This window comes from Callospermophilus lateralis, chromosome 11 (genome assembly GCF_048772815.1).
Source record: "Callospermophilus lateralis isolate mCalLat2 chromosome 11, mCalLat2.hap1, whole genome shotgun sequence".
In the NCBI taxonomy this organism is placed as follows: domain Eukaryota; kingdom Metazoa; phylum Chordata; class Mammalia; order Rodentia; family Sciuridae; genus Callospermophilus; species Callospermophilus lateralis.
The window spans coordinates 29730065-29744419 of NC_135315.1; the positions used below are offsets into that span (position 1 = coordinate 29730065).

Below are 14355 nucleotides of genomic sequence, written 5' to 3' on the forward strand. Positions count from 1 at the left end.
AGAGTATCCCTAGCCTTTTACCATTTACACATCCATCCACACATCTATTAATACTTTGTCATCTACTTGAGTTCTGATCCCAGGGAAGAGCATTTTACCTGGTTTGGACAGACTTACACAGCATTGGCATTGACAGAGCCAGTGTGTCATAGAACTAACAAATGTATGTGTCTGTGTGTGTGTGCTGGCATGCATGAACACAGGCATGCTCACTTGCCATAAATATATATGTAAATCTATAGACATACTTGCATAAAATATATCAGTATATTCTAGGAACATTTTTTCTATTTTCTCCTTAGAGAGAAAGTTGCAGCATTCTTAATGACAAAGTATTCATTATCTTGAGGGTGCTGTAATAAAATTATCTCTTTACTTGATCATTTTTTCGCTCAACTTCTTATCTTCCCCTTAAAGTTGTATATTAATACAAATTTACGATAATCCTTTCATATGATTCTATATTAAAGTATGTTATGTAATAAAAATATTTTGAGAGTTATCATGTTTATTGGTAAAACTGAGTTTATAATTGCAAATTAGACATAGCTGATACTAGCTTCCATTGTACTCTTTTAACTTTCTATCAAAAGATTGAATTTACTGTGATCAATAATCATACTTATATTAATTCCCTATTTCTACATAATAATTTTTTTCCGCCCAGTTTCAAAACATCAACAATACAGAATTGACTTCCCTGCATTTTTCTGATGCTCTTGCATTCTGTCTTCCTGAGTCTTTCGTGAAGTTGTCAAGCTGTTTGTTAGCTGGGCCCCCCAGGAATTGAAGAGTGGCTTCCTAGGCTGGCTAGAATACTTATTCCAAGCTCACTTATGAGGCTGTTGGCAGAGGCCTCAACTTCTCATATAAGTCTGTGGGGTCACTCCCAACATAGCAGCTGCCTTCCCTAAGAGCAAGGGATGAGAGATACCTGACAAAAAAAGCCAAAGTGCCTTTTATAACCAATCTCAGAAGTGAGTGATATACCTCCTCATCTGTTGTTGGTCACAAAGACCAACCCTGGTACAGTGTAGTAGGCAACTACACAAGACTGGATTCCAGATGAGGTGGTTCACTGGGAATCGTGTTAGAGGATACCTACTAAAATGCCATTTCCCAATATTATGTCAATTAAATTATATGTACATCCAATATTTGTACATAAATAGTATAAGCTTCTTAATATCAGATACTTGCTAATGAATATTCAATTATATTATTGGTGAGTTCAAATAGATATAATTATTTGCTTTTAAAAATTACTTGCATGGTCTTGTAATTCTCCTTATATGTCAAAATCTAAAATCAGAGGTATTGAAATACTGTTTCTCATGTTATAGATTCTGTTCTTTATTACATATCAGTAGAATATAGGGAATCTGTGGGTTGTTTTTTTTTAATAAAACTAAAGTTTTGTGTAGAGCTGGGAAGGAAAGTAGATGACACCTCACACCAGCTCTTAGTTGATGATGACTACCTCAAGTGTTGTTTGAGAATTCTAAAGCCATATTTAACCTCACTAACATAGGCCTTGATCAGTTAATTAGAGATGTCTGCCGTAGGTGTGGGGAAGTAATGTCTTATAAGACATGTGCCACGTCTTTGGAATGTTGATTTTCTACAGCATATTGCTAACCTAGAAACTCTGCTTGGATGAACAGTAATAAGGTAGCTATTAGGTTGGAATAACAAATTATGACAATCACTCCCCAATATCTTATGAGATGTTCAATATTTGAAGCTTTGCTTTTATAACTCTAATTTTCAATAGGCATGATTTTCTTATTTCCAGTCAGAGTTCATTAACAACCATAAGTATGTATCTGAACTTTGGATAGAATAAGATAGTTAGGTTGTTCCCAGGTAGGAAAGAATGTGGATCTTAACCTATATATGGATAAGATTGACCATTGTCAGCCTACTGTGTTAATTAAAAACTTGAGTTACACCGTGTCATCTCCTTTATAAAATAAAAAATTGAAAACAAGGAAGAATTTGAGCTTACAGTTTCTTAGGGCCTAACTTTGTTCTGCAAATAGATCTTATCTTTAGTAACTCTAAAGCAATTAGAAATTTGGGGGATTGGAAGGAAATTTGGGAGATTGGAAATAAAAAGTCACTCCTTTTACCTTTCCGCAAATCCTGGGCAGATTGTTTTAGCTTCACTTTTTGGACATTGTGAAGCTCTCTCCCTCTGAACACCTCATTAATTTGGCTGCTTTGATTCATTTTCAATGAGTTAAGAAATGTCCACTGACAGATTAATAAGCTCTAAGGCTCATTTAATGAGGCGTCAGGACAATTTCTGTGCAACTGACTTCGGGCTAGGGTAGGCTCCTCGCTATCTTCTGCATGGATAAGAACCTAAGCATACCATTCTTTTTTTTTTTTTCCTTCCTTTTTTAAAAAATATTTTTAGTTGTAGATGTACACAATACTGTTATTTATTTATTTATTTATTGGTACTAGGGATTGAACTTGGGGGTACTCAAACACTGAGCCACATCCCCAGCCCAATTTTGTGTTTTATTTAGAGACAGGGTCGCAACTGAGTTGCTTAGCGCCTTGCTGTTGCTGAGGCTGGTTTTGAACTCGTGATTCTCCCATCTTAGCCTCCCAAACCACTAGGATTACAGGTGTGCACCACCGTGCCTGGCTATTTATTTATTTTTATGTGGTGCTGAGGATTGAACCCAATGCCTTACATGTGCTAGGCAAGCACTCTATCACTGAGTTATAAACCTAGCCCTCCAAGCATGCCATTCTTAATGAGACAATAATGAAGAAACCAACACAGGACTTAAAAGTAGTCAAGGTAGACCTGATTAACATTTTGCCTACAAACACTACTTTTCTATGAATAAGTTGTAATATACTAAAATCCTCACTAGTTTGCATTTCAAAGTTGTAACCACCTATATGAAAACTGACTTAGAACATCCATTCTGTAGCACATGGTGTGGTATGTGTAAGACTGAATATTTTTTCAATGAGTAAATACTGTTGGCAGTTTGGAGAAGCAATCAATGGGGGAGAAAAAGGAGGCTTCAGTACCTAATTGGACCTGGGTTCTAATATTTTTGTCACCACTTTCAAGCATGAACTTAGTATTGGTTATTTCAATGTATCCTCCTGAAAACAATAACAATAATTTCTATCTCCCCAGATGGTTTTGAGAATTGAATGAAAGTAGGGATCTAAAGCCCCTGGCAAAATACCTGGCTCAAGGTGAGCTCTTAACAGATGTAGTTTCCCCTTTCTTCCCTTAATTCATTGCTATTTGCCAATGAAGGAGTTTTAAATGAGAACATTTGCACAGCTGCAAATAGAAACCAGTAGCCAAAACCTACATTTCTACTACTCTCTGGACAGTCAAAAGCCCAGTGATAGGAGCAGAAAGGTTACATTGATCATGAGCCTGGAACAGCTTGCCCAGGATTTTCTATAAATACCTACAAAGAGGTGTAGAAATATGAAACTCTGTAGGAGAAATTGTCATTTAAACGAAAGGCCAGCCAGCTGGCTTGGGTTATTCAGAATGGCAAAGCCACTAATATGAATAAAACATCCAGATCTAGACATCCAACATCAAGCTCTTTTCCCTACCATTTCAATAATGACAGGTATAAATTGGGCATGAAGTATGTTTTCCAGAATTTCATTGGGGTATTATAAGCAAATCCCCCAGGATTGCATAGAGTTCTTTGGAAATTTATCACCTTTTTGGAGTTATACTTGGTTTAGCCAGATGTAGACTTCTCTCTGCTTCTAGTACCCTTTATATAGATTTATTAACGTATACTTTTTTTTTTGTCACTTTTCCTCCCAAGTTGCTGTGTTAGCTTGCTAGTGCTTCCATAACAAAATAGCCCAGACTAGATGTCTTAAACAACAAAAATTTATTTTCTCACAGTTCTGGAGGTCTGAAGTCCCAAAATAAGGTGTCAGCAGGGTTGGTTTCTGTTGAAGCCTCTCTTCCTGGACACAGTTCTGTCCTTAACAATTGCTTTTCCTTTAATTTGCTTTCTGTAAGATCTTTGGCACCTTGTTCTTCATCCATTGGATTACTTTCATTGTCATATAATCTTTTTTGTAACAAATTTACCAAGTTTTAGGCAAATTGCAAGAATTGATTCAAACCCCAGTGCCTGTTTACTTCATGGAAGTGGCCCTAGGCATTACAAAGAAGCAACTGAGGAGTAAGGGAGTGTAGCAGACAGAAAACAGTGATCTCCAACAATGTCCAATCCTGGTCCCCAGGACTTGTGGATATGTTAAGTTACATGGTAAAGGGGAATTAATTTTGATTGTCAGCTAACCTCAAAGCAGAGTGTGTGTCCTGAATTATATAAGTTATTTCAATCTAACTACATGAGTCCTTGACAGTGGAAGAGGGAGGCAGAAGAGAGTCAGAGAAAGACATGTGATGGTAGATGCAGAATCCAAGAATCTATGTTGCTGACTTTGAAAATGGGGGATGTGGGCCTATGTGGGTGGCTTTTAGAAGCTGGAAAAGAGGAGAACGATTCTTCCCTAAAGTGCCCATAAAGGAATATAACCTTGGCAATACCTTGATTATAGCCCAGTAAGACTCATGTCAGACATCTGAACTACCTACCGATAAGCTAGTACATCTGAGTAATTTTAAGCCACTAAATTGCAGAATTAGTTACTACAGTAGAAAACTAATACAGGGAGTTAGTGGTTGAGGTGAGCTGGTAGTGCTTTGGTGTAGGTAGAATGCATTCAGGCAGTATTAAATGTTTTCTAGATTAGGAAGCTCAGAGTTTAAATAACTTTCCCAGGGACACAGAGGTGTGTAGATGGACAATGGAATTTCAAACCAATTCTGTATAGTCCCATATAAAAGAATAGTGACCCTGCTCTGCATCTTAGCCCTAGCTGTACTACTGTATGACCTTGGACAGGGTACTTAAGCTCATTGAGCTTCAGTTTCTTCAAATTGTAGAAGTTGTAGAGAAAAATAATGTTCATGAGATTTTTATAGAAAGAAAATTAGAAAACCAATGTCAAAGAACACTGCAAAATACAAAATGTTTATCTGATGTTAAGTCTTATCCAGCTGCCACATCTGTATCTAATGAATAATCTCAACAGTAAGGGGTGGCGATCATTTTCATGCATCATAGTGCTACTTCACTCAGTATCGGTATTAACAAGGCACCTCTGTGAAAACTTCCACCCTTCTTTGGGTATAAAGTGTCTAGAAACATGGATCTGTCTACATTCTGATCTTTTTAGAGGCTGAATATGTCAGTGTATTAAAACCACCTTGGCAAGGGGTAGAGAATGAAGGATAGAGTGAGCTCTTAGGAAGAGCTTTGTGTTTTTAAAACATTTTATATTCTAATGGTTAAAACTAGATTTGTTAGCTTACAAGAGTATTTATTTGCCATAAATAATTATAACTTAAAGCCTGGGATTCAAGTAAATTTACATATAAATGCCAGAAACTCTAGTTAAAATTGAATTATTATACTGCTTCAATCATTACCTATCACCAAATGTGTGAATAGACCTTAGCAAGCTGCTTGGATGAGAGAGTATTGGCAAGGAGGGCTAGTGGTTCTGATTACTTGGTGACTTTTGAGCTAAATTAAATGAGTCTCTTTTTCCCCAGATAATGTTCGATTTCTGTAAACATATCTGTAAACTATATAAGACAAATTCACTGCATTATCACATCTGAGGATTGTATTATCTGAACCTCAACTATAAATAAGTTAGTCTCCCACTTTTCAGTCAGTGCTGTAACTATAATAATATGTCAGTGGGATGTATATTGTATCCAGCATCAAACATTTATTGATTCCACTTTTTGTGAGCCAGACACAAGCTATAAAGATAAGAAAGACACATTCCTGACCTGCAGAAGCTAATAGTCTAGTGGACAAAAATAAACATATTTAGAATTTATTGTCACATGACACAAAATATATGACTGCTGGGGAAGCACAAAGGCCTCTGATTCAGGCTTCACACGTACTTTTTATTCACAGTTATTCAGATAACATTTTTTAATAAATTTCATGACAAGTACTATTAAAAAGATATAGTAACATTGGACAGATTATCTGAGTTAATTATTCAATTAATTTCACCTTGCTGAGCTGAAGGGCCCCATTCAGATGGTATCACCTAATCCACCTCAGAGCCTCTTCATGTGTTGTCATGGAAACCAACCCAGATAACAGAGGAGTCTAACATACTGGTTAAATTCTCAGAAGTCAGATCCTGTCTCTAAAACATGACTTGGACTGATATTTCACCTGTCTCAGTATTCCTTTTCTCATAATGGACAGTTAAATACATGTAGTCAAAAGTCCATATGTGGAAGGCACCATTGAAATCAATCAGTATTCAAAGTAGGTGAGAGAACTATAGAGGATGATGGTATGTTTTTTAAATCCCATAATTTTTCACTAGAATTAGAGAGTTCAAGCACTCAAATGACTGTGGCACTTCACATGATGGTGTCAGTAATAAAATACCTCAAGATTTCAAAGATTTTCTCTTTAAGAATCTCTCAAACTCAGTGAGTTTTGTGATATAAATTCTTCTCTAATAATATATATATATATATATATATATATATATATATATATATACACACACACATGTATATAATTAACTTTGGCATTAAAATAATATTAGAATCAATATAAAATAAGTTGAAATTGTATGTTTTAAATTTCAGTTTTTAAAGTGTCAAATTTGGTAATTAAGAAAAATATGTTTAGTCAGATGTTTAATAAATTTATTGAATAAATTAAGTGAAAGCCTGTGTTACTTATAATTCAGTCTTTAAAAATATTAAAATTAAAGGAGTTTCTATATTTTATGTACTTTCGCACACAAGTGGAAATTTATTCTGAAAATAATGTGGTCTTGCAAAGTGGTTTCTAATTAAATTTAGTTTGTATTAGTCTATATTCTGACAGTCTTTTGATTGTTGACATAAAGTAGCAAGAAAACTATTTATTGCCGGTTTTCTGTATTTTAAAACTATAAAAGTAGTACATATATTCCCTGGGAAAGTCAGTCATGGCTTCCTCTTGAAATACTCCCTTGAGCTTGGCAGTGATTCACCGTAACACTAACTGCAGTAGCACATCTCCTTTCAGAAGCTTAATACCCACAGATCAGTGCAGCATTCCTGTTTAATGGGTGTGGCTTTTTCTTCTGGGTGGCAAATTTGATGTCCAGACTGCTTCATTTCTCTTGGTTCTGCCCATATTTTGCAGCCTCAGAGTCCTTTATATGTAGTTAATGAGTGAGGATTAAAGAGTGTAGAATGCACTCCATCTTCCTAAAGACCTCAGACTCTCAGACTCATAAGAGAGAAACAGTTCTGTCCCCTTCCATTGGAGGGAACTAATACCATGCTCAATATAAAGATAGGGTGGGCTAGGAAATGTAATCTTTGCCTGAATGTCTGCCTCCTAGCAGCAATGCCACAGTCTGGGATGGAGAACATAATTTTTTTTTTTTGGACACTGTCAAAGGATATATGTTAAAGTATAAATATACCCACAAGCCTATATCATGATTAGTATCTTATAGTCCAGGATATAGGTATCTAGGTATCGATATCAGTAGGACATATTTTTTACTTTATTCTGTTTGTTTGGTTTTTGTCCTATCATGATCAAAAACAGGATTAATTTTTCAGAATTACCCAGGGCTGCAATCTGTGATTTGTACAGCTGTTTCTTTCTTTAAAAATTAATTATGTCAGTTTTGGAGTTGGGATGTTAGCTCTATATAATGATTGACAACAATCCAAGTCATATATAGTATCTGAAGAATATAATTAATATTCTTTATGTTTTTTATCAGAAATTTTTATCTTTTACAAGTCTGGTGATAGCAATTACTTCAATATTATGTGTAAGTAATATATTACTATAGCTTTAGATTATTATAATTTAATATCTCAGACCTAATTTTTTTAATTAATTGATATTTTAAGATTTCCAAAGTGTATTTTTATAGAAAGGACCATAAATATATAATAAAAATAAAATTTGTCCTATAAAGATTTGAATGAGATCCTGCTAACATTTGATCAGAGCCGTACTGACTTTCCAGACCACTCAGTACAAAGTGCTCAAAGTGTTCTGTGATATTTACAAAGTTCATTAATGAAAAATATTCATTTTAGAGGTACAGTTCTAAAATTATGTAAGAGGGAATTCTTGTATTAGTGGGAACAAAATGCCTATAATCTTCTCTTTCATATTTTGGGGTGGATTCCTCATATTGCTGATCTGTGGTTATTCTCATAACCAATGGCCAGATTATATGATACCTTACTACGGTTTGGTGAGGTTTTAGTACTTTTATTGACGTGGTTCACCTTATATTCTTGTGCTCTAATTTGTTAATTTAAAAAATGGAAATTCTGTTTTAAGTATAGATCTTTTATATACTTCACTACTTGGAACCTGTGGCCAGGAATAAATTTTTCCAATGATTCAAAGTGACTACTGCCTGAAACAAATCATATGAACATGTATTTACTTTGTTGTCTGGTTCATATGAATATTATACCCATAAAGTTATCCCCCTAAAAAATGACATTGGAAGTTAATTACTTTTGGCTCTGATCCTGCAGCTTGATCTTAGGCATGATAAAATAATATTGGCAAGTCTTATTAAACTCAATGATTTATAAATAGGGCCATCTACATTGGAAAGTTACAGAAAAACCTCTCCTTTCATCATCACAGACAGTTATAAGAATGAATTTCTACAAAACTGGTACACTTTTTGTCTTTAAGCCCACTTTTTGCTTAGCAGGCTGTCCTAAATTTTTATTTTGAAAGAAAGCATTTGCTTTCTTTTTTGAAAGAAAGCATTTTGCTCCTCTAGCTACGAGGTAAGAAACATAAGGAGGGTAATTATAATGGGATTTAAATAATTCGCTTACATTTCTTTGCCAATGAAATAAAGCATGTTCTTTTAGGTTTTTTATAAGCTCTAAAATATGTCCTTCAATTTACTAATATTATTTTTTAAAAAACACACAATACCATCATTTTCCAGGATCGAATATTATTGTTTTCCAACAACAGATTTGGCAACTATTCAAAGGCAGGGAATAATGTGCTTTTCGGATTTTCAAATATGTCTGAACTTCTGTTGATTGCTCTCCAAATCAGGTCAGATGCACTGTCTCTGCAGGAGCATTTGCCAGAGGTACTGTATGTTCAAATGGACGGTTTTTATGTTTTGTAGTCAGCTTCATTTACTTTCTGGACCTCTAAATTTTTTATTCTAAATAACAGCATCTCCCTTTATTCACCATGGGGTCTTTATTAATTAAACAGAATCAACAGGACTGGTTTATTCTCTCTTTTCAGCTGAGTTACCAAGTGCACAAATCAGAGAGGAAATATTTCTAATACTAGAATGTTCTCAAAGCCAGTAAATCTGGGATTATCTCATCACACCGATTATGTCAAAGCTCTTTAGCCACAGTGCTCACAAAGACCTAAAATTGAATGGTATACTCAAAACTGGCCCCATTCCAGCATCATAGGCAAAATTCCAAGTTTTTCTTACAATAATCAGAAAGCCCTAATTATCAATAGACTGTGATCATTCATTGAATATGTGCTTTTTGCCAGGACCTTCACATGCATTACCTGAGTTTCAGAAACTCTGACCGCTTGGTTCTGGATGCATTTACCCAAGATTCTGTTGTGAAATATGTTCTCAAAGCACAGAAAACATCACCCTGTTGTTTCAGTGTTATTGTTTCCTAGTGAGTCACTGAAGTAGCTACATGTTTGACACTTAGGTGTGCTTGTGTGTTTTTAAGCAAGTCCAGAAAAGTATGCTGTGAATGTTAGACTGGTAAAATTTGAATTTCATGGAATTACCTTTCTATTTGGAGCAAGATCAGATGTTGATTTGCTGATTAAAAAAAAAAAAATCACTTTAGTTTTTTTTTTTAAACATCTTACTTTTGATTATTTTAATCACCAATCTAATGGACTCTGTATTTGTGCAGTTATAATATTTCAAGCTTAAGAATATTGTTTGAAAAAGTCAAATTGCAAAACATGAACCTAAACTTTTCCCTCAGGTGGTTGCTCCTGGTTTCCTTTCTTCCCATCCTCCCCAATTAGGGAACATTATAGGGGAGGGAAATTTTAAAGATAACTTAAATTGCAGGCTCTCCCTTGGACCAACATATTGTAAGTGTGCTGATAAACATGACACTCATGGATACCGAGACTGTGAAATAAGCAGAGCATTCTCCTCCAGCTTCTTCGCTTCAAACACACACTTTTGACAGGATGCTGTGTCCTCGTTTCACCTTGCAGTGCCATTCCACCCTTCTTATGCTGCTCTCGTTAGTATTTCTTTAAAACCACTTTCAATTTAGGCAGCTTCCCAGCTTTATAAAGGCCTTGAAATGAAATTAACCTGTACCGAGTCAGATGCTTTTGTAAATTTAGCCATCATCAAGAAAAATTCCTTTAAACCACTTTAAAGAGTGAATAGTAATATGGATTATTGTGAAGAGAATAATGATTCTTTGTACCACTTAACCATGCTTCAAGGTTTTGAAACTATGAAGATGTCTGGGCCTTGTCACATTCACCTTGGTTCTTAAATGACATGAGCTCCTTTAACTCCATTGTGAGATTATCAGCAATCTTCTTCCACAGAAAGCTACATCTATAATATTTAAACAGAGAAGCTGAATAATTTGTTCAGAGTGATTCGAACAAAAATTAGAGGATAGGATTGAAAACAAACCAAGTCAGAAATGACAGCAGAATTGACCATTTATATTAGTCCCACATTTTCAGTAACTGGCATCAATAGCCACTAAAATGGGTTCATTTTTGTGATAGTTCCTGAACTGTGTTCTGTGGAACACTAGCCTTATGTGTAGTGGCAGGAGCATGCTAGTTTAAGTAATGTTGCATATTCAAAGATTCATGGGACACATTAGCATATTAAAGGTGCTGGGAAGTCCTGTACTTAAGAACCCCATTTGCCTATATTTAACCATGTAGGATTTGACATCATACAAGTCTTTCTTCATATAGCATTTATTAAAAACTCTTGGAACATACTTTGGAAAATGTTGTTGTATAACCTAGGCTTATACATTCAGATCCACAGTCTATTAGATCTTCATGGGCACTGGCCTTCGGACACACTTAATCTAAGATGTGATGCTGCTTCTGAGGTTGGTGTGGGAGGATAGGCTGGGGAAACTCATCTAGGGTGGATGCAGGCAGTGTGGCAAATCAGAGCTAGAGACAGTTCCCAAAAAGAAGAAATAAATTTCCATCCTAAATCCAGAAGCTGTCTGTCAAACTCTCAGGAGGTAGGCAAACAGTAGATTTAGGAGATTCATCTAGCTGAAGGCTTAGAGTATGAGGCCTGAGAAACACCATCCCATCCAGCAAGTAGGACCAAGGTTGTGTGATGTTTTACTACTCCCTACACATGCCCACTATCTTTTGTACCTCCTTCCTCAAATTTGTGTTCTTTTCCTAAATTTGTCTTTCAGGATGCTAATCCTTTGTTCTGAGAATATGCCAGGCACCATTAATTCCAAGATAAAAAAATAGCTCCTGCCCTCAGAGAGCTTCAAATGTTGTTAAAAGGCCTACAAATAAAGAGGCATTAAAAATACAGTATAATAAGAGACAAAACTGTGCACAGATTGGAGGAATCTTAAGGGAGATTTGGTTCTTTAGAATGAGGATAAGTTAACTCCTTAGGGAAGGGGTTGTGGCAGAGAAGGAAATGTTATTGCGGAGTATAAAAAACAAGATGTTTCATACTATAGAATGTGTATTTGTTCCAGAAGCCATTAATTGGATTTGTCATTTAGTAGATCTCTATGCTGGAGTAGGCGATGGATTAGAAAAGAATTAGAACAGAGGCAGGGAGATAAACTATTTTAGTGACCCAGGCTACTGCATTGGGAAAGGAGAGGGGGAACAGATTGCTGAGATATTACAGCTAGACATCATAGGACTTGCTAACTGATATTATCCAGTAAGGAAAAAAGAGAAATCAAAGATGATGCATTAACCTACATTCCTTGTTACCAGTGAGGAAAGAAGGAGATGGATTTTCTTCAAACCTTAAAAAATGCCTAAGATTTATTCATACTGGTTGGGTTCAGTTCTAACTGCTTTCTATCACCAGGGACTGCAGAAGGGTGGCTGCAGTGGAACCAAGATCAGTACTTGTGTGGCTGGGTAGAAAGACCATTGTTCAGATCCTAATTTGTATTCCTTGTTCTTCTAAGTCACGTAACACAGACTACATCCTGGATTCACCCCGTGAGGAGTATCCTGAACCTGTCTTGCTCAGAGGAGAATGAAGAGGATTGCTCTAGAGAACTCACCGACCAGAAGAGTTGATGGTTTTCTGTAGGAAGCGGAGCTCCACAGTCTTCCGGCATCTCAGTCTGTGAGCGTGACTTGAGCAGAGACCTGTGACACCCAACTCTGAGACACAGCCATCTGAAATAGGAGCAAAGCAGGCACTACTTGATGGAGTAGGAAATGGAGACTAGACTTAGGGTATTTTTGTAAAAATGTTTTAATATACTGTACACATTTAAAAGTTGCTACTCAGTAGTTCCTTAAGAATTATTCAGTTATATCTTTTGAAATGATATATAATTAAATTTTATATGTATACTTTTGTCTTATATATTTACATCTTTATAATTTTATATGTAGTTCATTATTTGGCATCATATCCAATGGTCTTTATAATTAAGATCTATTTAAAATTTATGTGAACAGAGTAAAATACTTCATTTATTTGATAATTCACTGATCTTTTTTTTTTATGTTCATATCTTAGAAAGAGATCTTAGCAAGCTTTTGGGGATTTTTAAAGGCTCATATTTAAACATCTATCTCCTGGGCTACCAAATACAACTTACATCTTTAGGGGACTTTTTAATTTACAAAATGCCTTTCAGACTTTGTCTTTTCTCTACCCCCCCCAATCCTCACTTCCATCTCCACCTTTACTGGTTATTGAACCCAAGGCTTTGCATATGCTGGGCAAGCACTCTATCGCTGAGTTACATACCCTGCCCAAACTCATCGTATTTAAACCACATGATATGCTTATTAGGCTGATCTAGTATTTTTATTCCCATTTTGAAAAGAAACTGCTTAGGGAAATAGTGGTTCAGAGAAATGAAATTCCCTGTCCCAGGACTGAAACTCACATCTAAGTGCATACTCAGTCTTCTCTCACCCCACCCTGTACCCTGCGGTCCCTGCAGAGGGAGGTCATGGCCCAACACACAGGGCACTGCACCGTAGTTCTGTTGATGCAGCTGGCTCTGCAGCTGTGCATTCCAGAGACTCAGAAGGCACCTCTCAGTCAAACATCCTTCTCCCTCTGTAAACCCTTCCTCCTTCCACCCACTCACTCACCAGGTAAGGGTACCGCTTTGTGATGTTGTTTCAGTAGGCTTCTTTTAGCAGCTCATATTTTTCTTACGTAATTGGTGGGGCTCATATCAGTGACTTACTCTGCGCTTAAGGTGCTCATGCCAGAGGGATCATCTGGGGGCAGGTGATGAGATATTACTGTTCTGCTTGGAACAAGATAGAGACCAGGAACCCACTGCTACCACACAGACCTAGAGCTCCTGAGAACACAGTGTAGGAACTATCACTTGTAACCACTTTGTAGATGAGTAAACTGAGATGCTAAGAGTTCATACAGTGAGTTCATGGCTAGGTCAAGGCTATCTAGACCCGATCCTAAGTCTCCTAGTTTGCTGCATTTCATCTGGTTGGTAAGGTACAGATGGCGAGTACATATAGACATTGCTGACCCACACCTGACATTGAGGATTTATGGTTTATGTCTTCAGGAATGGTGTCAAGTCAGATCCTGAGAGGCAGTCATCACCCATCAGAAAGGTGGTAGAGTGACGGAGAAGACTGGTGCTTCCCTGATAGTTGTTTGGGTATAAGGAAGCTTTAGAGAGGACAGTTTTGAGAGAAGCTGAAGAAGAAGGTATTTCTTTGTGTGTCTCCCTCCCTAGGCCAGTGGACTCTCATACACTTGGGAGTTGCTTTCATAGGTTAGTAGCTCTAATTGTGAAAGGACGACTTTTTTTGTTTTCAAATTAATTGTGTGAAATTTCCTCCCCAACCTTGATTTTAGTGAGGAAAACAGGAGATGCCTGGGTCGCCAAGACCAAGGATCTCAGGCACACAATCCACTGACACCTCATCTCTTCGCTACTGCTTTTGCCACTATCCTCTCTGTTTCTATCAAATATCCAATAGAAAAAGCCTATAAAAATCGTGA

The 14355-nt window shown here is 36.4% G+C and overlaps 1 protein-coding gene across 5 annotated transcripts in view; it reads left to right on the plus strand.

The window, feature by feature from the left end:
• Stxbp4 (syntaxin binding protein 4) overlaps window positions 1-12616 on the plus strand; it is a 150385-nt gene extending 137769 nt beyond the window's left edge. For all 5 annotated transcript variants that reach the window (XM_076871642.1, XM_076871644.1, XM_076871643.1 and 2 more), the window contains one exon: window positions 12314-12616. In XM_076871642.1, the coding sequence (XP_076727757.1) occupies window positions 12314-12428 (115 nt within the window). In that variant the 3' untranslated portion in view covers window positions 12429-12616. The remainder of the gene's footprint in view (window positions 1-12313) is intronic.
• The last annotated feature ends 1739 nt before the right edge of the window (window positions 12617-14355 follow it).